The following is a 24,952-nucleotide window of genomic DNA, read 5'->3' as shown; positions in this document are numbered from 1 at the left end:
TAATCACTTCAATACCGGGCACTTTCACCCCATTCCTGCCCAGGCTGAGTTTCAGCTTTCCACACTTCTCACACTTTTAACGACAATTGCACAGTCATGCAACACTGTACCCAAATAACATTATCAGGTTTTTTTTTATACAAATAAAGCTTTCTTTTGGTGGTATTTAATCACCACTGGGTTTTTTTATTCTTTGTTAAATGAAAAAAGACCGAACATTTTGAAAACAAAAACAGTTTTTTCTTCGTTTCTGTTATAGAATTCTGCAACTAAATAATTGTTCTTCATAAATTTAGGCCAAAATGTATTCTGCTACATTTCTTTGGTGAAAATAACCCAAATCAGTGGATCAATCCTGACATACTAACAACCAATCTAATTTCTTGAGGACCAAAAATGCCAGGACAGTACAAATATCCCCCAAATGACCCCTTTTTGGAAAATAGTCCAACATATCCAATGTATTTTTTAAACAGTCCAATGTATTTAGTAAGAGGCATGGCAAGTTTTTTGAAGTATTTTTTTTGGTCACAATTTAAAAAAAAAAATAAAAATGAAGAAATGTACAATTTTTTTTTTTTAAAATACAATCACCAGTGTGGTACAGTGTCATCATATAACAGATGTGGCAATGATAACGGACATTGACTGGTAACCGTATGTTAAAAAAAAATAATTTTTAAATTTGTTTATGTTTTTCTGTACATTGTAAGCAGAGCATTATAATGTTACCATAGTAACATTGTACTACTCTGGGGAAGTGATTAGGATTTTTTTTTTTTTTTTTACTCATCATGATTGCTTATAGCATTTGTTTTCATCTGGAGGAGGGGAAGAGAGGCTTTCTCAGCTAAACACCCCCTTCCACATGCATGCCTGAGCTAAGGGCAGACTGATTCTAGGAAGTAAATGCTACATGAATCATCTGCCTACACAGTACCATCCCCCTTTCACTGGTAGTCGGTGGCAGAACTTTTAACCCACACAACCTTGCATTGCTGATGAGTGGCCATGTTGCTACTTTTCACCTTAAACACAGTAGCCTCAGACCCCACAGTTAACTGGTGAAGCAATAGGATGGTGATCACAGCAGTGCCAGGCTTGTCACATCTGCTCAGTGATAACATTAGGCAGCCCAGACTGACTGTTCAAGTCAATCAATGTATGAAATGTAGGGTTGCACCAATACTGAAATTGGTGCCACCACTGCATTTGCATGAGTATCAGTACTCAAGCAAATGCAACCATACCAAAAAACTATACCTTAAGGTTCAGCTCTAAGTAAAGAGTCTAGGTCTATGCAGGAGAAGGAATGCCAGCATTTATAAGTTGTTAAGGACTGGGGCTGCCCCATCCTTATCCGCCATTGCTGAAAGAAAGCCATAAGAAGTCCTAATTTCAGTTTGCGAGAAGCTCTGTGGGGGACACAGCAAACATGTGGAAGAAGGTGCTCTGCTCAGATGAGACCCAAATTGAACTTTTTGACTTAAAAGCAAAACGCAATGCATGGCGGAAAACTAACAATGTACATCACCCTGAACACACCATCCCCACCGTGAAACATGGTGGTGGCAGCATCATGTTGTGGGAATGCTTTTCTTCAGCAGGGACAGGGAAGCTAGATGGAGCCAAATACAGGGCAATGTTAGAAGAAAACCTGTTAGAATCTGCAACAGACTTGAGACTGGGACGGAGGTTCACCATTCAGCAGGACAACTACCTTAAAAATGTTGAAAACCATTTATCATTTTCCTTCCACTTCACAATTATGTACCACTTTGTGTTGGTCTATCACATAAAATCCCAATAAAATACATTTATGTTTTTGGTTGTAACATGACAAAATGTGGAACATTTCAAGGGGTATGAATACTTTTTCAGGGCACTGTATCATATTTATTTAAATCCAAGACTATTACTCTAGAGCAGCCTCTCTCAACCAGGGTTCTATGAAGCCCTAGGGTTCCTCCACAGTTTGGGTTCTATGAGCAATCTCTGTCTCTCAGATAAGAAACCACTGACACCAATCATCTATTTGGCCATTTTTCTCATTGACCATCAATGTATGGAGCATTTTTTAATTTGTATAAAGACACCTTTCTCTAAATGTCCACCAGTTTAATAATGTTCTTCTCTCATTGACCAGCAATGTAAAGGAGCATTTTTCCACTGACCAGCAATGTAAAGGAGAATTGTAATGACCATCAATTAAGGGGGCACTACAATGACCAATTTCAGGGGCACCTGTTCACTGACCATCAATGTAATGAGCAATTTCTCCACTGACCTGCAATGATTTCACTGTCAGTGTTTCATTTCTGGTCATTATTACTACTGAAAATAAATGTTGGCTTTTAGTACACCACATTAATTTTATTCGTAAACCTCAACTGTTTTTTATTTATTTTTACTGTTAGCAGGGATTCCCTGAGTTCCTGTGTTTTTAAAAGGTTGAGAAAGACTGCTCTAGATAATAGACAGTTCATGGTTTTCTCAATTTTCAATGTATACAAAGCATTATTAAAAAGGTCCTTGACTGGGACTGCAGTAATAGTTGGATAGAAGAAAACAACAATCATACATAAAACAAATAATTTTTTTTTTATTAACATAGAATGGACTCTGACATTAAATTCCCATTGATTTACAATATTTACTAGGGAACAGATCTATAGAAATCACTTTTACTCCTTAGGCACCAACTAGCATCACACATCGCATAGAAGGCAATGAAAAGTCCAATGTCCTGAATACCTGTATTAGAAATGTAACACCCTCGCCTACTTCATCACCTCTGAAGTGCTTTTTGCTGGTAAAATTAAGGCCTTGTGTGATTGCACTTTCATTGACTGAAAAACTATAACACTTCATGTTTCAGATTGATCATGAGCATATCTACTGGATGGTTTACTGATCTGTAAAATCTGCTTTCCTCTTCTCCACGAATGCAGTCATTCCTTCTTTTCGGTCATCCTGAAACACAACCACATTCAATGTTCAGTTCACTACTCGAGTCAATTCACAACTACACAATGAGAACATCCTGAAACACCTTACCGTAGCAAATGTGGAATGGAAAAGTCGTTTCTCAAGACGGTTTCCTTCAGTCAATGACAATTCAAATGCTGTAGAAAAAGGCACCTAATAAGTCTAGCATAGTTGTTCGGTAATAATATATTATGGATATTTTTCACTGTTGGGACCCTTACTTGTTAATATATTTGTAAACGATATAGGGTCTGGAATTAAAAATCCCATTTCAGTCTTTGCAGATGACACCAAGCTGTGCAGTGGAAGAACGTCCTTACAGGATGTCTCCAACTTACAAGCTGACCTCAAAGCACTGTTTAATTGGGCAACTATGTGGCAAATGAGGTTTAATGTTGATAAATGTAAGGTTATGCACTTGAGGGATAAGAATATGCATGCATCATATATACTAGGGGGAGTACAACTAGGGGAATCAATGGTGGAGAAGGATATGGGAGTTCTGGTAGATCACAAGCTTAATAATGGCATGCAATGCCAAGCTGTGGTTTCCAAAGCAAGCAAAATCCTCTCTTGTATTAAGAGATATAGACTCCAGAGAGAGATATATTACCCTGTACAAATAATTAGTAATACCTCATCTAGAATATGCAGTTCAGTTTTGGGCACCAATTCACGAAAAGAACATTGGGCAACTGGAGAAAGTACAGAGAAGGGCAACCAAACTGAGAAGAGGCATGGAGGAGCTCAGCTATGAGGAAAGATTAGAGGAACTAAATTTATGCTCTCTTGAAAAGCGGAGATTAAGGGGGGATATGATCAACATGTATAATACATCAGTGGTTTATATAGTGAACTCGGTGTATAGCCATTCATTCTGAGGTCATCACAGAGGACAAAGGGGCACTCTTTACATGTGGAGGAAAAGAAATGTAATCTCCAAACACAGAAAGGGTTCTTCACAGTGAGAGCTGTGAAAATGTGGAATAGACTCCCTCAAGAGTTGGTTCTGGCCAGCTCAGTGGATTGCTTTAAAAAAGACCTGGATTCTTTCTTAGATGCACAGAATATAACTGGATACTAACATTTATAGGTAAAGTTGATCCGGGGAATATCCGATTGCCTCTCGGGGGATCAGGAAGGAATTGTTTTCCTAGCAGGAGCAAATTGGATCATGCTTTGCTGGGTTTTTTGCCTTCCTCTGGATCAACTGTGGGTATAGGATTATAACTTTTTTTTTTTGTTATGGTTACCACAATACCATGTGGTTTGGATTCAGTGCATTGTGAAAAAGTAGTGCTTGCACTACTTTTTCCGTGCTTACTGCCCAAAAAAGATGGGCTGTCAAAATTGCATTACATGGAAACAGGCACATTCCGGTGTGAACTGGCCCTCAATGTATTTGGATCCAGTGGAAGATCCTACTACATACTGCTCAAGTCGCTAAACAGGTGACTTATTTTATTGTGTACATACTCTGATGAGCATCCAAAAAAATGGACATATCCTCCAGGCACAAAGGTAGTACTTAAAGATACACTTGGCGCCTAAGGTGTCTTGCAGAATAATATATCTTTGACCTTTAGTGGAGTTGCCCTTAAGGTTTTACTCTTGTTCCTCAGTACAGCTTAAGTAGTAAAATGAATACCTTCAATCCTGCTACAGAGTTATTAACCTCTGCCTTTTTAGAAAGAACTAGCAGCTGTATCCAAATTTATTGCATATGTACGAAGCTTTCTCTATGCAATTCTATGGATACTGAAACACTGGTGACCCGCAGACATCCAGAAGAGCAAGAACAGGAATGAGCTGGATGCTGCTGGGAGTTTTTATTAAAAGGACGTGTGTAACCCCAGGTGAGGTGCACAGTGAAGAACTCAAGAGTGGGGTGGGCAGGTAAGAATTTTGCTACCTGGACTTCACTAATGTTGGGGGGAGGAAAGCCTTAAAGTGATACTAAAGGTTCTGAATTTTTAAAAAATAATAAACATGTATTATTTACCTGCTCTGTGCAATGGTTTTACAGAGAGCAGCCCCAATTCTCCACGTCTTGAGTCCCCTGCCAGCACTCCTGGCTCCTCCCCCTGATGAGTGCCCCCAGAGCAAACGTTTGTGCATGCTCGCTCCCAAGCCACTTCTGTGTGTCCATAAGACACAGAGAGCGGGGCTCGCCCCCCCCCCCTCGCTTGCTGTGATTGACAGCAGCGGGAGCCAATGGTTCCCGCTGCTGTGTCTCAGCCAATGAGAAGAGGGAGACCCGAGAGAGCTACCTTTACCTTTATGCATAGAATTCACAAAGGTAAAATAATCTTCAGCCTTTAGAACCACTTTAAAGGATAAATTTCACTGAAAGTGAAGTTGTCCTTTTAAAATGTCCTGCTGCTTTCAATATGAAATCATCCACCCATGCATGAATCCATATATTTAGGGGATAACAATTAGTAGAGCAGCTGTTAATAAAAAGTTAACTTGCATCTACCTATTTGTTAGTACAGAATTGTAACATACAATGACGTTTTTCTCCTCACCCCCATTGACAGCCTCTTTGGCCATAGCCACAATGAGTTTGGAGTGACTGGCTATCTTCTCAGCACAGCCGATAGCCTCTTCCACAACCTTATCCGCTGGGAACACTTTGCTGACAAGTCCTGCCAGGACAAGTAGTAAACAGACATTTATTTTGTTAGCAGTTTAAATTTATTTTTTTATTTAAGAAAAAATAAAAACCACACTGCAAGTTTACCCTACAATATACTGATAATACATTTTCTATTGTCTAACCCTCTTTACAGGACAAGTACAATCAAAATGAATTTTTCAGATCAAGGTCCCCTCTACTCAATTCTTCTCAGGAATAAACCGAGAATCCAATAGTGGGTGTGCAATGTGAAGCATAAAATGGATTGACGTTATCGGGCAGCACAGTGGCTAATTGGTTAGTACTTCCACCTGGCAGTACTAGGGTCATTAGTTTGAATCTCAACCATGGACCACCTGCCTGGAGTTTGCATGTTCTCCTTGTGCCTGCGTGGGTTTCCTCCGGGTACTCCGATTTCCATCCACACTCCAAAGACATGCTGGTAGGTGAATTGGCTCCTGTCTAAATTGGCCCTAGTATGTGTATGTATGAATGTGAGTTAGGGACCTTAGATTGTACGCCCCTTGAGGGTTAGGGACCGATGTAAATGTACAATATATATGTGTAAAGCACTGCGTAAACTGACGGCGCTATATAAGTACCTGAAATAAATAAATAAATAAATTTAGTCTGCAATTGTAACTCCAGAAAAAGATCTCTCGGCTGTGGTAACTGTGAAAACCTAAAAACGGTTAGATCATCAAGCCCACAGCTCCCAAACAAAATGGACATCTTTTATTATCCACCACCAATATTGGGCTGGGTACTGTTTTTGCCACAATTAGGTGCATCGGCAGTCTATTCAAAATCACTGGGCTGCCATGGCATAGTCCCAAGTGAAGGATCTCGATTATAAATTGCTTGTTCTCATGATGCACACATTTGAGACATACGAACAACAGTATTTGTACTTCCACGTATGGCAATTCTTCTACTAAATGATATTTTCAGTGTATACAAATAAGAAGGTTAAAAGTGAAAACAATGATTCAGAGCAAGTTCCTACAAATTATAGCATTTAGTGTTCTACCTCTGTAAATTCTTCTTCTACAAAGTATTTAGCATAGCCAAAATTCACAAGAAAATGTAAACCTGCTTGCTTGGCTTCTGTAGCAGATATGCGATCACCAGTAAGGACTATCTCCATGGCCAGAGATTTTCCAACAGCTCTTGTAAGCCTCTGAGTACCACCTGCCCCTATGTAAAATAAATAAATAAATATTGAGAGATGACAAAAATCTGAAAACTGGAGAATTATCCTGGAAGCATTATACAGGTATGAAAACACAGAACATACATTCTCTCGATGAGTCATCTTCTATTTGACACAGTTGCTTTTTGTTTTAAAATTATCTGTGTATGTTTCTGCACTTTACACTAGACAAATATTTAGGTGGTATCTAAAGATGATACAATTTACCCTAAAACGCATCTAAACCCAAAAACAAAAATGAAAAGTTTTGCAGCTTACCTGTTTGCCTAGATATAGTTTCTGCATAAATTTCCTTTTTTCACACTTTGTTTTCTTTACTCTTATAATCTCACAATACAACACATTCTGTGAATGAATATGAATGGCAGGATGCTCCCTATCCAATCACGGCACATTGCACTGTAGGACAATGTGTACGAGTTCTGCGAGCAGTGCAAGTACATCATACTAGCAAACTGCTGCGGTTAAAACTTACCTAAACCCAAGAACAAAAATTGATAATACAGCAGCCTAAAATTCCTCAGATGTATTGGCTGCATTAGTTTTCACTTTTCACACTTTTATTTTAACCTTGTAATCCTATTAAACACACTCCCTCTAACAGACCCGACAGGAACTTTTGGAGGGGACTGCAAGCTAGCCTCTTGCCTACTGACCATTTTCCTGGCATATGAGGTGGCTTTATACTTTGGTGGGTGCCTGGGGGGACCTTTGGAGTAGTTTAGTTCTGAGTCCATGTCTCCCCAAAACTCAGACTCTGAGAACTGGAAGACCAGGATACAGATTTGGGGTTTCTGTGCCCAAACTAGCATTGACTGCCTCAACCCCAATCCCCCCTCCACACCCCGACTCAGGGACTCTAGAAAGATGTTGATATAATCAGCTCAAAACAACCTCATGCTAAGAACTCTTGCTCTAATCTTTTTATTAAGGTGTTATGTGTGTACTATCTTCTCCCTTTGTATGCCTCCTAGGAGTAAATTCCCATTGTTAATAGAGTCCCCTATTGTTTGTATGTTGGCAAGTCCTTCTGGAGGTGCCTACATGACAGGATTAGACTGATGTCAGATTCAATTCACCTCCTTATCCAATCAGTGTGTGATATTTATCTCAATATGTAGTATTTGTTTTATTGTGGGGGGACTGTTTCTTATTCTGAAGTGTATAAAAACCTGTGTTCTTGTTCAATAAAGTGTTCCTGTTTGTCATCTAAGCTAGTCTTGTCTAGTCTTGGGTGCGATGCACAGTTATAATACCTTGCTTCTGTGTCCCAGCGGTGAGGAAGCAGTTCTCTGACAGAATCACCCAATCAGGTTGACAGGCTTCCCTTCACAAGGGGTGGGTTGCTTCCTGCAGTCTTGGACATCCAAACCACCAAAGGGATCCAAGGTCCGGTCAGCAGAAGAGGAGAGGAACAGATACCATACCAATTTGAAAGGAGGCTGCGAGAGATGCGGATGCAGCACAGAGGACCAGTGCCAGAGCAGGTCCTGCTGGGATTGTATGATTCCATCCACTGGAAACTCTGGAAGGAAGCACTAGACCAAGAGCAGTGCCACCAGGGAAAAATTCTCACCCAGGATGGGTACTGGTCACAGTACGAAGTGCGGGTGCTGTTACTGGTTGAACAACTGCTCAAGGAGTGGACAGCTGAGTTAAGCAGGCTGGTCCAGGCAGAGATGCGGCTGGACGAGAGCTACAGGGCCCTCCGCTGGTATGTAGCCCAAGTGTGCCAACAGACAAACAATAGGTGACTCAACTCAAAGTGGATGTAAAGGCTGAATGTTTTTTACCTTCATGTATTCTATACATGAAGGTAAAAAACCTTCTGTGTGCAGCAGTGCCCTCAGCCCCCTCAATACTTACCTGAGCCCCATCACAATCCCGCGATGTGCACAACAGCCTCGGCTGTCCCAGGTCTCTGCCTCTTCATTGGCAGAGACAGCAAGCGGAAGCCATTGGCTCCTGCTGCTGTCAATCACAGCCAGTCAGCCAATGAGGAGAAAGGGTTGGGTCAAGTCACGGGTCCATGCATGAATAGACACACGGAGCAGCGGGTGCCCCCGTAGCAAGCTGCTTGCTATGGGGGCGTCTGACAGAAAGCAGTCAAGTTCGGGCACAGAGACTCCAAATCTGTATCCTGGTCCTCTGGTTCTCAGAGTCTGTGTGTTGTGGGGAGACATGGGCTTGAATTTAAAGTAAACTACTCCAAAGGTCCTCCCAGGCACCAGCCAAAGAATAGAGCCCCCTCAGATGCTAGGGCCATGGTCAATAGGCAAGAGGCTAGCCTGCAGTCCCCTCCAAAAGCCCCTGTCCCAGTTGGGCCTGTCACACTCCCACCCTAGGGTGTCAACAGTACTGAGCAGCATTGTCACCCTAGGACATTGTGTTAGGACTATATAACACCACCTTCTCTTCTCCATTAACAGAGGGGAAGTGTTTTGTAGTCTACGAAGATGGCAGAGAACAAAAATGATAACTTCCAGTGCTTTCTACTTCTGGACTGTTACTAGCTCACAAGGTTTCTGGCATTATTTTTTTTTTACACTTCTCTAACAGATAATAAAATGCTTTAAATGGTACGTTAATAAACAAAACATTCTGTGCACCACATTACAGAACAAGCTACATGCAAAAAAAAAAAAAATGATGACCAAAGTCACTTAAAGCAGAACCAAACCCTCCTCCTATCTTTTTTTAACCTAGGTAGCGGCCATCTTAGCCTCTGTTTGATCTTCAACTGCCATGGTGCTGCACATGTAGTCAGATATGACACCAGCCATTTGATGGTTTGACAGTTTGATTAAGAGCTCAAGCAAATGTGATACTTGTATTCTGGCACATGCCAGGAATGTAACTGTTGTTTTACACTGGGAAATCGATGGGTTTAGTTCCGCTTCAAATTATATATAAAAACAATGCTGAGCTCAAAAACATAACTGTGTGCCAAATGAATAAGAAGTACAAACCATGTACTGTATGTATAAAATCATATACCAAATGAATATGTAAAGTGCAAACAATATATCGTAGTATACTGACAGAAAAATTATATTGAAATTCCACCTTAACAATTAGTGCATAAAATGTGATAAATATGAAAACATCCAAATTATTCTGTGCAACAGTAAAAATCAAAATGCGCAACCTCCACTGTCCCTCAGTGGCAAACCACTCACCTTAGGGATCAACCACCCTAACAAAGCTGTAACACGAAGCACATTTTTTCACACCTTAGAACCTCTGTAGGGTTTTTTTTTGCTGCCTGATCCCTTCCACTTCCTTTTTTAACCAGGACAAGAAGGGAAGGGGAAATTTTTCAAACAGGGAGTAAAAACAGGAATACAAAACGAACAGATGCTTTAACCCTTAGCTGACCCATTGAAGTTTTATACTGTCATGTTATTCTGCCGCCTACAGGAGGGCTACACACGGACAACTGAAAATCATTGCAGGCCAGCCCCGGATAACTCCTCCAGCTGCCAGCATGCCTCATTGAGGGACCTGTGTCCCTCAACGGACTCGAAGTTAGGCCACTTTTACACGGGCATCATCCGTTCAGTCACATTTTTGCCAAGAAAAATAGATCAGTTAACATCTTCCACTTAGTTCCATTCTATTTACATTTGTTTTTCATCTGTTTTTTGTACAACGTCTTTTAAATGGAGCAAAAATGCAAACCTACTGTTTAAAAAAAAAAACAAAACAGACCTTAACAGAAGAGAATAAAAAAAAAACAGATGTAAACCATGTGTCCATAGGAATGCATTGCTGTCCATTGTTCATGTCAGACGGATGGAAAATGGACAGATAGAATGCCCATGAGAACGCCCATGTGAGAGGGACTTAAAGGATTCTACATCAAGTACAAGAATCCTAATTTTTCTATCTTGTCCACTGAGGGACACAAGAAGTCTAATACTGTTGGGATATCCAAATGTAGTTCAATTGAGGGTTGGGCAAAAGCAAACAAAAACCGTCCCGCAAAAAAAACCCCAAAACAACAAAATTGGGGACTGCAGCTCAAAGAGTCACCTGACCTTACGCTGGAAGCTGCATCTGATGGGGCCTGAACATTCAAATTGGTAAAACTTGGAGAACATTTGAACAGAAGACCAAATGGCAGCCTTGCAGATCCCAGAAACAGAAGCCTAATTGTGCAGAACCCAAGAGAAGCTTACAGACTTATTAGAGTGTGCCTTGAGAGGAAAGGTGAAATACTAACCCTGATTCGGATCTGGCGGTCTCCCATTCATGAAAAGAATTGGAAGGGCAGGCCCTAGTGGCGTAACAGGTTTTGGCTGCCTGAACCCAGAAGAGATGGATGCCTCTCAATGACATCACAGAATAAAATGACAGCGGAGATGCGGATTTCAGCAGGACAATGCTGGATCTGCCGGTGGATGAATATCTGAATTGAAGACAACCCAGCATCAGGTAAGTAGGGATTAAATAAAAATAGGACCATAAGCTTAAAGGATGGTCTGTTGGAGCCAACAAGAAATGGTGGCATGAGAAGCCTGTTCACCCCTATAGGGTGCCTTAGGTATGACAATAAGAGTCAGTCTTTCTGAACGAAGAAGCAAGATAATCACTCACAGCCTAAACTACATCCAGGTAATGGAGACAGATCTCCTTCTGATGAACTTGAGTCAGACAGAAAAACAATGTCCTGGATGACATGAAAAGTGGAAACTACCTTAGACAAGAAGGAAGTTCTGAGCCTCAACACACCTTGTCAGATCCGTGTAAGATCAGGAAGGGTTCTTTTCAGGGTAAGCTGGCAGTCTAGACACACTGGTAACAAGAGAAGCAACATTGTGAGAGTGGAAAGGGGAATAACCCTCATAGGTTCAGAGGGCAGTCTCTACAGTGTCAAGGGAAGCAATTTCAAGTCCCACGGATATCCAGGGGAGTGAACAGGGAAAGCCAAATGGGAGACACTCAGCTTTCATTCTTTGAACCAGACTTTATGCAAACAGTATCTGAACAGTAATCGAAAGTGCAGAGACCTGACTCTTAAATGGGCCAATTGTTGGTCCATCTGTAAGAAGTAGAGGTATCATCTCACATTAATGTTTTTGATATGAAAGCCTCTTACCACACACCAAGCAAAGTAGACCTTCCACACAGACCTAGACTACCAAGAAGTAGAGTTCCTAGTTTAAGCATCTTGGCAATCAGTGATTCATTGACGCAGCTGTCTTAGAACCTGGGCTTTAAGCAGCCATGCCATTAAAGCCTGAGACTGAAGCAGAATAGTAAATCATTCCTTAGGACATAAGATCTGGAAGAGCCCAAAGAATGTCTGCTAGGAGACTTTCTAAGTTGTAACACCACATCCACCTGGGCAAATCCGGAGCTATGAGAATCACTAGAATGCCCACCATCTTGATCCTGTGAAGCAGCTGAGAAAGGAGTATTTAAAAAGAACAGGCACAGATCAGGGTGTAAAGATCCCACAAACCCACAAGAGGAGCCCTGTACCTGCAAACAAATGTTTAGTGTGTTGTTGAACCTGTAGGCCAGGAGATCCACATCTGGTATTCCCACTCTGTGACACAGGTTTTGTGACCCCATGGTGTAACAACCATACTCCCAAAGACCAAAGGCTGATCCTAAGAGCTGCTAAGTAGAGACCAGCTAAAATAGCAATGAAACAGAAATCTAGATTTAAGAAAAAAGGTAGCTAGTAAAACGGTTAAACATTTCTTAGTACAGCAGAGTAAAAAAGAAGTCCACCCTCCTAATACACTAGCAAGAAACTAAGGGATGCTGGGAGTAGGAGAAGTAATCTTGTGCTGGCCCACAATTTTTTTTTTCTCTCCCATGAGGACTGAGATTTAACTCTGCAGTCACTTTTGCAGCAGTTTTCTTATTCCAAGTCACAATCCTGCACAATGTCCTTTTGTCTCTTTTGGTCAGTTAACCATGTCGACCACGCTTATACTTATCAGACGGAAACGGTATATGCCGTCATAACTTTTGAAACTGTACCTCGCAGCAAAGCAGATAATTGGCAACGTCACTCACAGAGGCACCAGCTAAGCGGCACCAACAATTTGCCCTCTTTGAAGCTCAGTAAGCTCTGACATGACTCCGTATTGCTAGCAGCACATGCAGTGAATGACTAAAGTGAGGCTTCTCACCTGTTAGCTAGGTGTCTCATCACACAGTGGAAGCAAAAGAATGTTACATCACTTCTGCTTTCAAAGCGAAATATGTGGTCACTTTCACACCTGCAAATAATGTAGTGTTTCCATATTTTTGTCCAACATGTGTGTATGTATATGTGTCTATATATCTATCAAGAGAGCTCCCGCCTGTCTGTCATTACCTTATACAGCGGGTGGGAGGCGATTAAAATGTGTAATTTGCATCTGCATGGTTTCATTACAACATAACAGAATATACTGAACATTTTTGAACATATTTTAACAAAGAGCTTATAGCCAAACAGTTAAATAAAATCAAGTTACCTGGAATTGTTCCGAGTAAGATTTCTGGTTGCCCAAACTGGGCCTTTTCTCCAGCATAAATAATGTCACACATCATGGCAAGCTCACAGCCTCCTCCCAGCTATAGAAATAAAGACAACGCTTAGCTACAATGTTGGGACAGTGCAATATTCTCAATGATACAGCAATATATATATAATATTGGAACAGTATCTGCTAAATCTAAAGACGCTCTGCACTTGTATGGCCGTGTGGAAAAGGCCATAAAGTTACAGTTTTTTTTGACTCCATCAAAATAGATGTCTGCTGTTGTACATTTTAGAAATAAGATTTAATATGCTAACTACAGAAGTATAAAATGCTTGCATAAAAGATGTATGTATATATAGGTTTTGAGAGCTGGCAAAAGCAGCTTCCACCGATACAGCACCCAACATATTTTTTCAAATAACTGTTAAGGATAATTGGTTATAGCAAATTTTGGAAAAAAAGCGTGATGCAAACAACACTGAGAATCCACTTTCACCAGATCCAAACAACAGTCTAACCTCTTTTGGACCTAGTATGGTGGATATATACACCTGGAGGCCTCCAGTTTCTTTAGGATCAAAGACATTTTTTATTTTCTTTTATTACTGCCTTTAAAATATACAAAAAAATATATAAAACGCAAGCTGACAGTAGTTGTACTTGGCACAATATTGCTGCTCTTTGCGCTGCTATATCTATTAACTCTATGTGTATGCAAACATCCTTCATATATGAGATTTAATGTACAGCCAAAGCTTATTTCCTGTGGATCACAGAAGTGCAGTTTGTTCTGCACTCCTGTGACCCTTTTTCAGCTAACAGCGGGCTGAAACCCACTGTTGGCTGACGTCAGTCAGCTGTTTCAGGCAGGGGAAAGATCCCGACTTCAAAGTCGGGATCCAACCGAGAGTCTAAGCACCTAACTCAGCCTGTCAACCATCTGCTAAGAGCCTGAGCCAGCCGCTCCTTCCCCCTCTACAACTCAGCACTCCAGTGAGCACTGGGGGACAGAGCAGACAGTGGTGACTGCCAATCACTGCTCTCTGATCACAGCGGCAGTGAGAACTCAGAGATCAGTGGTCATGTAATTGCTAAGTTCTAACTGTTAGAGCCAGCGGGGGACACATGCAGCATCGCACCAATGCTGCATCCATCTAGGCAAGTATAATTTGGAGAAAAAAAGAAAACACACTTCTCTTTTAAGAAATTACATTTTCATCTTAACAAGGTAAATTAAAAGGGCATAGTTTAAAGACTTCACTAGAAATAAAAGATCAACTGCAAGTATGGAGCTGACAGCCTAAAATGTTTCACTATTACCTTTTTATTATTATTATGTGATGACTCATTATGATTACTTAAAGCTTTTCAGACGCAGGAAATGTTCACTTCCCAATCATTATTACTTAAAAACCCTGTAATTCTAACAATACATGTGAACTTCACTGGCTTAAAACACCCCTGGCAACGGCTGTGCAATCAGACTATTCAGTTGCTAAAAATATCATCTATGTTACTTAGGCACAAATTATACAAATGGCCCTAGAGCCACCCATGACAATGCTTAGTAAAGGCCAAATTGCCTACCATTAAAATAATAGTAACAATCAATGCCAGTTATAACTTACTGCATAACCATTAACTGCTGCAATGACTGGCTTTTTTACAGTGGACACACGATTCCAGTGTGACAGGAAGCCTCCACCATAACATTCTTGGAAGGTCCTATTTTGCATCTCTTTAATATCTGCACCAGCTGCCAGGAAAGAACAAGGATTCAATTAGCAAAGCAAAGAACAATACGCTAATGTTAAAGCAGAACTCTAATATCACAACTGAAGTAGGCTGCCCATACCAGTAAGACCAGCCCTCTGGTATTCCAAGCTCCCTCTAAATACCTGTTGATCCTGCCAACAGAACTACTGAATAAGCACTTCTTTATATAGGGTAGCAACTCTCTCCCTACTGCAGAAAAGTCAGTGCAGTGTTTTCATCCTTTCTGCTGCTGCTTAAAGGGTAAGTTCACCTCTGTAAAAAAAATAATAATCATTAATAATAAATGCACATCTTTTTACAGGTTAAAAAAAAGCATTTATTATTTTTTTTTACTAGGAGCCTGTAAAGCATTGCACGCATGATCAGCAGATTGTGGGTGCAACCTCAGGCTCCTGCAGACTGTCAGTGTTGCTGTCTGCTCATACCTGGTAGGGGCAGGCAGTTATTGAATGACAGGAAGCAACAATGAACTACCTACAGCACTCAACAGTGCTCTGGTAGTTCATTGAGGACTATAAGCCATCAGCCACAATGGTTGTCAGCAGTTGTTCTCCCATTCACAGAACTCTGAATAAATGGCAGAGCCCGGCATGGTTGCATTTTTCTAAAATTGTGACAGTGGGTGCAGGGAGAAGATCCCCAGCCCGCTGTCACAACAGGGCTTTTGCAACAGTAACATGTTACGCTACACAAATACAAGTGTAACATGTTACAAAAGGTGAACTTATTCTTTAACCACTTGCTAACCACGCTATAGCCGAATGACATGATGAGGTAAAAGGCCAATCACAGCGGCCTTTTATCACGTGATCAGCTGTGTCCTATGATGCAGCAGATCACGGAGTAAATACAGTTGCCGGTTATCGGTCACACCTTTTCACTCTGTCACAGTGTGAAGGAAGTACTGCAGATAACCAGCAGCTGTCACACAGCAGATCGGCACTAATGATCAGTGCCCCGCAGTGCCGCCAGTCAGTGCACATCATCGCTGCATATCAGTGCAGCATCATCAGTGCCTCTTCATTAATGCCCACCAGTGCCGCCCATCCGTGCAGCCTCATCAGCGCACATCAGTGAAGGAGAAAAATGACCTGTTTGCAAAATTTTATAACAGAAACAAAGAAAAACTTTTTTTTTTCATTTTTTGTTTATAGTGCAAAAAACACCCAGTGGTGATTAAATACCACCAAAAAAAAGCTTTATTTGTGTAAAAAAAAGGAAAAAAAATTGAATATGGGTACAGTGTTGCAAGACCGCGCAATTGTCATTCAAAGTGTGACAGCGTTGAAAGCTGAAAATTGACCTAGGCATGAAGGGGGTATAAGTGCCCGGTAAGCAAATGGTTAAATATAGCTGTGGTTGAACGCCCTATACGATATGGTGCTGCGTTACTTCAACTGACAATTGCGTGGTCATGCCGTGCTGCACATAAATTAAATTTGTCATTTTTTTCACACAAATAGAGCTTTCTTTCCGTGGCATTTGATCACATCTGCGGTTTTTATTTTTTGAACTATAAACAAAAAAAGCCTGACAATTTTGAAAGAAAAAAAAAAAACTTTTTGCTATAAAACATATCCAATAAAAAAAAAATGTAAACAATCAAAAGTCCCCTATGTGATGATTTGTTTGGTGACAGATTTTCTTTAAAAGAGCCTGCATGTCTCCCCTGTGCTCCACTGAATGTACATGCTCCACATTACATTCTTTCCCTGCCTCAATGGCCGGGAATCTGTTAATGGAAACCTAGAAGTGACATTAAACCTCACTTCCAGGTCAGGACAAGAAGGGGAGGGGAGCGGACGTGTTGGCACTGTGCGCTGTGTGGAAGCAATCGGGCGGTAGCGCTGCCACCCGAATGCTTCCACCTGACAGGTGAGCCCTGCTGCTTGCCCGCAGCAGGGCTAAAGGTTGAAAAAAAGCTACCTGCCCGATACCTGAAACTATCTGTCCCGGGCGTCAGGCGAAACAAATTCAGCATCCCTGCATCTAGATGTCTGCCCTGGAGCCTGTAGCCTGTAAGCATCCAGATTCAAATTTTGTTATGCTTTAATAAAGGTTAAGTGGTGAGCACTATGGAGTCTTTATTTCTCTACATGAGAGCTACCGTACCCCTACTATACCCAGAAACAAGGGTCCATCTAGACAGGAGGGAGCACATTTAAGGGCACGTGAGGTTTGTTTTGGAAGACAGAGGTGTACACTTGGAAGAGTTGTTTGATAATTTGCACTATACAGTAGTGACGGACTTCACATTGCACTAAGCACTGAATGAGTGACATGTTTTTCACTGTAAAAGTATTATGAGAAGTACTGGTTTTGGGCACTCGTATATGCACTATTATTTCTGCATCCAACAACACAGAGATATAATTGTTTTATGTATATTTTTTTATCTTGCATTACGCAGAATGGATTGATCACATTTGTACGTACTGGGTATTCAAGTGAATATTACTGGTATATTGTGAAGAGTGGTATTTTACACTTACAGTCATGGCCGAAATTGTTGGCACCCTTGATATTTTTCCTGAAAATCAAGTATTTCACACAAAAAAGGTATTGCATTAACACATGTTTTGCTATACACATGTTTATTCCCTTTGTATGTATTGGAACAAATATAAAACAGAGGCAGAAAAGCAAATATGACATAATGTCACACAAAACCCCAAAAATGGGCTGGACAAAAGTATTGGCACCCTTAACTTAATATTTGGTTGCACACCCTTTGGAAAACATAACTGAAATCAGTCGCTTCCTATAACCATCAATAAGCTTCTGACACCTCTCACCCGGAATTTTGGACCACTCTTCCTTTGCAAACAGCTCCAGGTCTCTCTTATTGGAAGGACACCTTTTCCCAACAGCAATTTTAAGATCTCTCCACAGGTGTTCAATGGGATTTAGATCTGGGCTCATTGCTGGCCACTTCAGAACTCTCCAGCGCTTCTTTGCCATCCATTTCTGAGTGCTTTTTGACGTATGTTTGGGGTCATTGTCCTGCTGGAAGACCCAGGATCTTGGACGCAAACCCAGCTTTCTGACACTGGGCCCTACAGTGCGACCCAAAATCCTTTGGTAATCCTCAGATTTCATGATGCCTTGCACACAGTCAAGGCACCCAGTGCCAGAGGCAGCAAAACAACCCCAAAACATCATTGAACCTCCACCATATTTTACCGTAGGTACTGTGTTTTGTTCTTTGTAGGCCTCATTCCGTTTTCGGTAAACAGTAGAATGATGTGCTTTACCGAAAAGCTCTATCTTGGTCTCATCTGTCCACAAGACGTTTTCCCAGAAGGCTTTTGGCTTACTCAAGTACATTTTGGCAAACTGTAGTCTTGCTTTTTTATGTCTCTGTGTCAGCAGTGGGGTCCTCCTGGGTCTCCTGCCATAGCGTTTCATTTCATTTAAATGTCGACGGATAGTTCGCGCTGACACTGATGCTCCCTGAGCCTGCAGGACAGCTTGAATGTCTTTGGAACATGTTTGGGGCTGCTTATCCACCATCCGGACTATTCTGCGTTGCAATCTTTCATCAATTTTCCTCATCCGTCCACGACCAGGGAGATTAGCTACAGTGCCATGGGTTGCAAACTTCTTGATAATGTTGCGCACTGTGGACAAAGGCAAATCTAGTTCTCTGGAGATGGACTTGTAACCTTGAGATTGTTGATATTTTGCCACAATTTTGGTTCTCAGGTCCTCAGACAGTTCTCGTCTCCTCTTTCTGTTGTCCATGCTTAGTGTGGCACAGACAGACACACAATGCAAAGGTTAAGTGAACGTCTCTCCTTTTTATCTGCTTTCAGGTGTGATTTCTATATTGCCCACACCTGTTACTTGCCCCAGGTGAGTTTACAGGAGCATCACATGCTTGTAACATTCTTATTTATCCGCAGTTGTGAAAGGGTGCCAATACTTTTGTCCAGCCCATTTTTGGAGGTTTGTGTGACATTATGTCGAATTTGCTTTCTTTCCTCCCTTTTTTTGTTTTGTCCCAATACACACAAAGGGAATAAACATGTGTATAGCAAAACATGTGTTAATGCAATACGTTTCGTGAGAAATACATGATTTCCTGGAGAAATATCAAGGGTGCCAACAATTTCGGCCATGACTGTATATGTTATATTTGGCTTGTTGCACCTTTTTGATTTGTCTGTATCTATTTGAGGGGAGTATTGTCCTGATGTGTATGTATGGTTTAGTTGTTGTGTGAATAACAAGTGACAAGTGACAGCAGCCCTCAATTAAAATGATCTGTAAAAAAGGGACACTGTGCAGACACTGTTCATGGTGGATGCAGACGCAGCACAAAGTAGCTCAGCACGGAGGCCAGGTCTCAGCACCCGTCTGAATGAGCCCTTCATAGAATAATATATGTGTCACCCAATTATGCTTCCAAATACCTTTTTTTCTTCTTTTCATAGTTGGTCACATGATCTGTATAGAGCAATGCAGTAAACCCATATGAAATTTCTGGGCAAAGCATAGGATGCTACATTTACCCATCATTGCAAAGTTTTGTGCCTTGATCTGCACAGAGCTGAATTCCTAAAGGCTTAATTCACTTTTTTTTTTTTAAATATAAATAAATACACCTATTTTTGCAGAAAAAAAAAGTGCAAACATTTTAATAAAAGGATACTTTTTACGATTTGATTTTTAATACATTATAGATTTCAGCAACCTTTCCTCCTGCAGCTCACTTTTTCCTTTCCTGGTCCAGATTTGTGTGATGGGCTCTACTTGCAGGATTGGCATTGCGTGTGATAGCCTGCCCGGCTGGGTACAGTGGCTTGTCACGGTGAGGGTGCACACAGCAACAATAACATTCTGTTTATTGATTATTGGTAATAATAATGTTTATCATGCTAATGTGTGGAAATTACTTTAAAATGTATGTTTGGTTTTAAACCTCTATGTATGAATACATTTGATTATGCTGTTCTATTTATGTATGAATTCTTTTTGTGATTTTTCTAGGACCTTAAAAGTCCCACCACTGCATGTTTTTCATTTCTGTATACTTGTTAGGGATGTGGCGCCTTGTTGGTTCTCCCATAATCCCATCCAATTAGTGCACAGGTATCAAGTAAAATTTTCCCCATTCCATTAAAACTAAAGTTCTGGATGGAAATGGCCTTTAATATTGAGAGTAGTTTTATAGTACAATACTTACTGCATGTGGTCAATAAGTATTTATCACAATTTAACCTGACAAAGACATAACACTGAGAAGTTTTAAACTCTGGTTAAGAGTTCAAAGGTTGCTGTTATCAATAACTAACCAGCAAAGGCTTTCTCACTCCCCGTGATAACAATTGCTCCAATCCGAGGGTCCCCTTCAAAGGAGTCCAGAGCCTGGTTGACCTCGGTCATCAGTCCATCACACAAAGCATTCAGAGCTTTGGGGCGATTCAGCTGTATAAAACCCACATTTTCATTCTTTCCTTTGCGCTCCACCAAAATATACTGCAAGGATTGGCCTGCTGGACGAAAGGAAGAAGAGACAACAATTAGGTAGCACAGTATCAAGCCTGTTGTGCTTACTAAGGTAATAGAGACATGGTAATTAAAATGCTACACACCTCCACTCCTTACAGAGATACTATCTTTAAAGGGTTAAATTCAGCAACACCCTTCAAGCAGAACCTCGCCTCCCCCCATCTCTGCCATCATTGGAATTTTTGACAGGTGCCCGCTCCCAATTCTGCTTTTTTTCGCATAGGCGAGTAGAATAGTGGTTCCAGCTCCTCCCCTGCAGCCTCCTGGGACACATCATACATCCCAGGAGGTTGCTGCACCAGTCTGCAAGCATCGCATCTCAAGCACACGCATTTAGGAGCCAGCTGGGAAACAGCAGGAAGTATCGGCCAAGATGGCGGCTGCAAGGACCTGAAGACAGGTGAAGAACATGGAAAAGTGTCCATTTATTAAAAGTCAACAGCTACAGTATTTGTAGCTGCTGATGACTTAATTTTTTTTTTCTTTATAAAATGACTGAAGTTCCTCTTTGGAGGCCATAATGTTCAATTTGGGGATTTATTTATTTAAAGTGGTTCTAAAGACTCAAGGTTCATGCATTCTATGCATGACAGCAAAACACCTTCTGTGTGCAGCAGTGTCCCCAAATACTCACCCAAAACTCCTCTTGATCCAGCGATGTGCACTGGAGTCTCAGCTATCCTGGGACTCCCTCTTCTCATTGGCTAAGACAGAAGAGGGAGCCACTGGCTCCCACTGCTGTCAATCACAGCCAGTGAGCCAATGAGAAACGAGAGGGGGTGGGACCAAGACGTGGATCTGTATGTAAATGAACACACGGAGCAGTGGGTGCCCCTTAGCAAGCTGCTGGCAGTGGGGGCACCCGAAAGGAAGGAGGGGCCATGAGAGCCTGCGGCGGATTCGAGAAGTGGAGGATCCAGGCTGCTCTGTGCAAAACCACTTCACACAGCAGGTAAGTATAGACATGTTTGTTATTTTTTTCTTTAAAAAAAAGCCTTTAGAATCACTTTAATTTCACGCAAAGATATAACTTGAGCCATACCATTCTTCTTAATGACCCATCTAAGAATGCCTGTGCACAGAATCCTGGGAGGCACCATCTCTACACATCCGAGTGGAATGTCGTGTAGTCACTTTCTATATCTTTTTAAATGGGATAGCTTTCGAGTTGATACACTACCATAGACTTAGCCACTACGCTTGGTCTGCCCAACCTAAAGTGGAACTCCAATCAAAACGTTGTGATAGAGTGAGAACGTGTTAAAATGTTTGTCAAATGCTTCATCCGGCTTGTGTCCCCACTGGGGAGATTATTCTCCACTTCCTGCCCCAGCACATGAAAGGAAGTGGAAATCTCCCCAAAATAAAGGGATATCCTCCTCTAACAGTTAGCACCGGCAGCCAATAGAAAAAGAACATTTTAAAGGGACATTTTATATTGTTTTTATGTTTGATGTCTATAGAGACTGGCAGCACTGGGATGCATCCCCTGGTGTCAGGAAACATGTACAAGGCACAGATTAGCCATACTCCACCCCGGCTGACTGAATCCCACCAAAATCCTGTCAGGAGGGAGGTATGGCTATACCAGGGGTCTACAAACTTTCTTACCAAAGGTGCCAGTTTACTTTCCTTCAGACTTTAGGGGGACTGTACTATGACCATTGGGAGTACAAATTGATCTGGAGTCAGTGGGAGTAAACAACACATTGTTGGTGTTAGTGGGAGGAATAGTGTCCTATTGTTGGTGGCAGTTGAGGGAATAGTGCTCCATCATTGCACCACTGATTTTAGTGGGAGGAGCAGCGCCCCGTCGTTGGCGTCAGTGGGAGGAACAGCGCCCCGTCGTTGGCGTCAGTGGGAGGAACAGCGCCCCGTCGTTGGCGTCAGTGGGAGGAACAGCGCCCCGTCGTTGGCGTCAGTGGGAGGAACAGCGCCCCGTCGTTGGCGTCAGTGGGAGGAACAGCGCCCCGTCGTTGGCGTCAGTGGGAGGAACAGCGCCCCGTCGTTGGCGTCAGTGGGAGGAACAGCGCCCCGTCGTTGGCGTCAGTGGGAGGAACAGCGCCCCGTCGTTGGCGTCAGTGGGAGGAAGTGTGTCCCGTCATTGGCGTCAGTGGGAGGAAGTGTGTCCCGTCATTGGTGTCAGTGGGAGGAATAGTGCCCCATCAGTGGGAGGAAGAGTGCCCCATCCTTGGTATCAGTGAGAAGAATAGTGCCCCATCATTGGTATCAGTGAGAAGAATAGTGCCCCATCATTGGTGACAGTGCCCCAGCATTGGTGACAGTGGGAGGAATAATGCCCCAGCATTGGTGACAGTGGGAGGAATAGTGCCCCAGCATTGGTGACAGTGGAAGGAATAGTGCCCCAGCATCGGTGTCAGCGGGAGGAACAGTGCCCCAGCAGTGGTGTCAGCGGGAGGAACAGTGCCCCAGCAGTGGTGTCAGCGGGAGGAACAGTGCCCCAGCAGTGGTGTCAGCGGGAGGAACAGTGCCCCAGCAGTGGTGTCAGCGGGAGGAACAGTGCCCCAGCAGTGGTGTCAGCGGGAGGAACAGTGCCCCAGCAGTGGTGTCAGCGGGAGGAATAGTGTTCCAAGGGCCGGATAAAGGCAAGCAAAGGGCCGCATCTGGCCCCCGGGCCACAGTTTGGAGACCACTGGGCTATACAATGATTTGCAAATTTGATTGCGTTGAGAATCACAGACCCATTGGTTGGAAAACGCAGAGAATGTCCACTAATGGTGAAGTGTTATCCTGGGCCCAGCAGTCTTGTCATATACCGACCATATACCATACACTCAGCCCACATATACCGCACAGTGACGTCATATATAGATATTATACACACTACTGTCTGTAATCACGTAATCCAAACACACAGCAATCACTGGCCAATCAGAGCCCCGGCCCCCTCTCCCATACAAACACACAATACATCCCTCCCCCGCAATATACCAGCGCTGTAGCTCCGAGAAAGCCCATGTCGGATCGGCAATATAGCTGACAGCCGAGCGAACCCCCTACCCAGCGCAGCCATGTTGTCCTAGTCACGCATGCGCACAACCAGCGCCCTTGTAATTCCCGGGACTCGACACTCCAGCAAGGACGGAGGTAATGGCGCATGCGCAGAATGGCTCAGCTGTTTCATCTGTCTTCTAGTGATTATTTAATATTGTTTGCATTATAAAATGCTTTTGTTCTATTTCTGGGGTTGGACAATGACAGGAAATGAAGTTCTTTAAAGAACAAAAAAAAGCTCTAAATCCAGAAACTAGAGGGATAGTGGGAGACATTTGCTGGTGACCCCAACATTCCATATTCCTGATATGTGCCTGCTGTACCATGTACTGGGATGACGTAGTCTCCTGTTCACTTTGTATTGCTTCCATTGTGTAAAATCCCTGGTGTTCCTGCCAGCCCCTCTGCTTTCCTACTAAAAACTGACCACACTAGGCATGAGAGCACAAAATGGTCAGATTTCTAGCTGAGCTGGGAACTCAGGCTTTCCTCCAATGACCAGACTTTGGCTGACACACCCTCCCTATACAGCCATTCATCTGGAGGACCAATGTGCTGTTGTTTCTCTTCCTCCAGCTCTTGTGCAGCTGGGAACAGAGGGAATGTGATGACTTCATAATTTTTTTAAATCTATACCCAAATATTTTGCCTTTCATTTCTATTGAAACTGAATGGTTTATTTTACAAGGTAAGGGTTTTAAATTGGTTCTAAAGTCTAAACATTTTGTGCCATGTTATTATTATTATTATACAGTATTTTTAAAGCGTCAATAGTTCGCTCAGCGCTGTACATTACAAAGGGGGACAGAACAACAATACAATGCAAAACATGAGGGGATTGAGGGCCCTGCTCTTTCAAGCTTACAATCTAGGAGGGAGGGGATGGTGGTACAGGAGGAGATAACTGTGCTGGATGGGGTGGTAGGAAGAGTGGAGGAGGTTGGCAAGTTAGCAGGGGGTGTTGTAGGCTTCCCTGAAGAGGTGGGTTTTCAGGGTGCGCCTAAAGGAGAGGAGAGTAGGTGATAATCTGATGGGTCGGGGCAGGGAGTTCCAGAGGATGGGTGACACCCTGGAGAAATCCTGGAGGCGGGCATGGGAGGAGGAGACCAGGGAACTAGAGAGAAGGAGGTCTTGTGAGGAGCGGAGTGTGCGTGCTGGGCGGTACATGGATATTAGGTCAGTGATGTAGTTCGGGGCAGTATGGTGGACGGTTTGTACGTCAGTGTTAGGATTTTGAATTCGATCCGTTGCGCAATCGGAAGCCAGTGGAGGGATTGGCAGAGGGAGGTGGCGGAAATGGAGCGGTTGGAAAGGTGAATG

General features: G+C 42.5%; 1 protein-coding gene across 2 annotated transcripts; it reads right to left on the bottom strand.

Moving 5' to 3' along the window:
• Positions 1-2,582: 2,582 nt before the first annotated feature.
• Positions 2,583-23,725, bottom strand: ECHS1 (enoyl-CoA hydratase, short chain 1). Of its 2 annotated transcripts, none has more exons than XM_089680027.1 (8): positions 23,570-23,725; positions 20,401-20,601; positions 14,956-15,083; positions 13,319-13,418; positions 6,719-6,823; positions 5,517-5,636; positions 3,058-3,125; positions 2,583-2,973 (listed from the first exon to the last, which is right to left on the bottom strand). In XM_089680027.1, the coding sequence occupies exons 1-8, from the start codon at positions 23,649-23,651 to the stop codon at positions 2,908-2,910; spliced, it is 870 nt and encodes a 289-aa protein (XP_089536153.1). In that variant the 5' UTR covers positions 23,652-23,725; the 3' UTR covers positions 2,583-2,907. The 2 variants fall into 2 exon arrangements, with proteins under 2 accessions (XP_089536153.1, XP_089536154.1); XM_089680028.1 differs by having other exon boundaries at positions 20,401-20,598.
• Between the last annotated feature and the right edge of the window lie 1,227 nt (positions 23,726-24,952).

The sequence above is a fragment of the Staurois parvus genome, unplaced genomic scaffold (assembly GCF_062004578.1).
Source record: "Staurois parvus isolate SC_StPar_1 unplaced genomic scaffold, SC_StPar_1.0 ptg000234l, whole genome shotgun sequence".
Lineage (NCBI taxonomy): Eukaryota > Metazoa > Chordata > Amphibia > Anura > Ranidae > Staurois > Staurois parvus.
The sequence above is the reverse complement of the archived record's forward strand: the minus strand, read 5'-3'. Positions and strand labels throughout refer to the sequence as shown.

Coding starts and splice junctions, on each gene's coding strand:
- ECHS1 (XM_089680027.1), bottom strand. CDS start 23,651: ATGGCTGCGCTGGGTAGGGGGTTCGCTCGGCTGTCAGCTATATTGCCG. Junction 13,419..14,955: donor CAGCAGTTAATGGTTATGCA/GTAAGTTATAAC, acceptor TTATTTCTATAG/CTGGGAGGAGGCTGTGAGCT. Junction 5,637..6,718: donor TACAGAAGCCAAGCAAGCAG/GTTTACATTTTC, acceptor TTGTCCTGGCAG/GACTTGTCAGCAAAGTGTTC.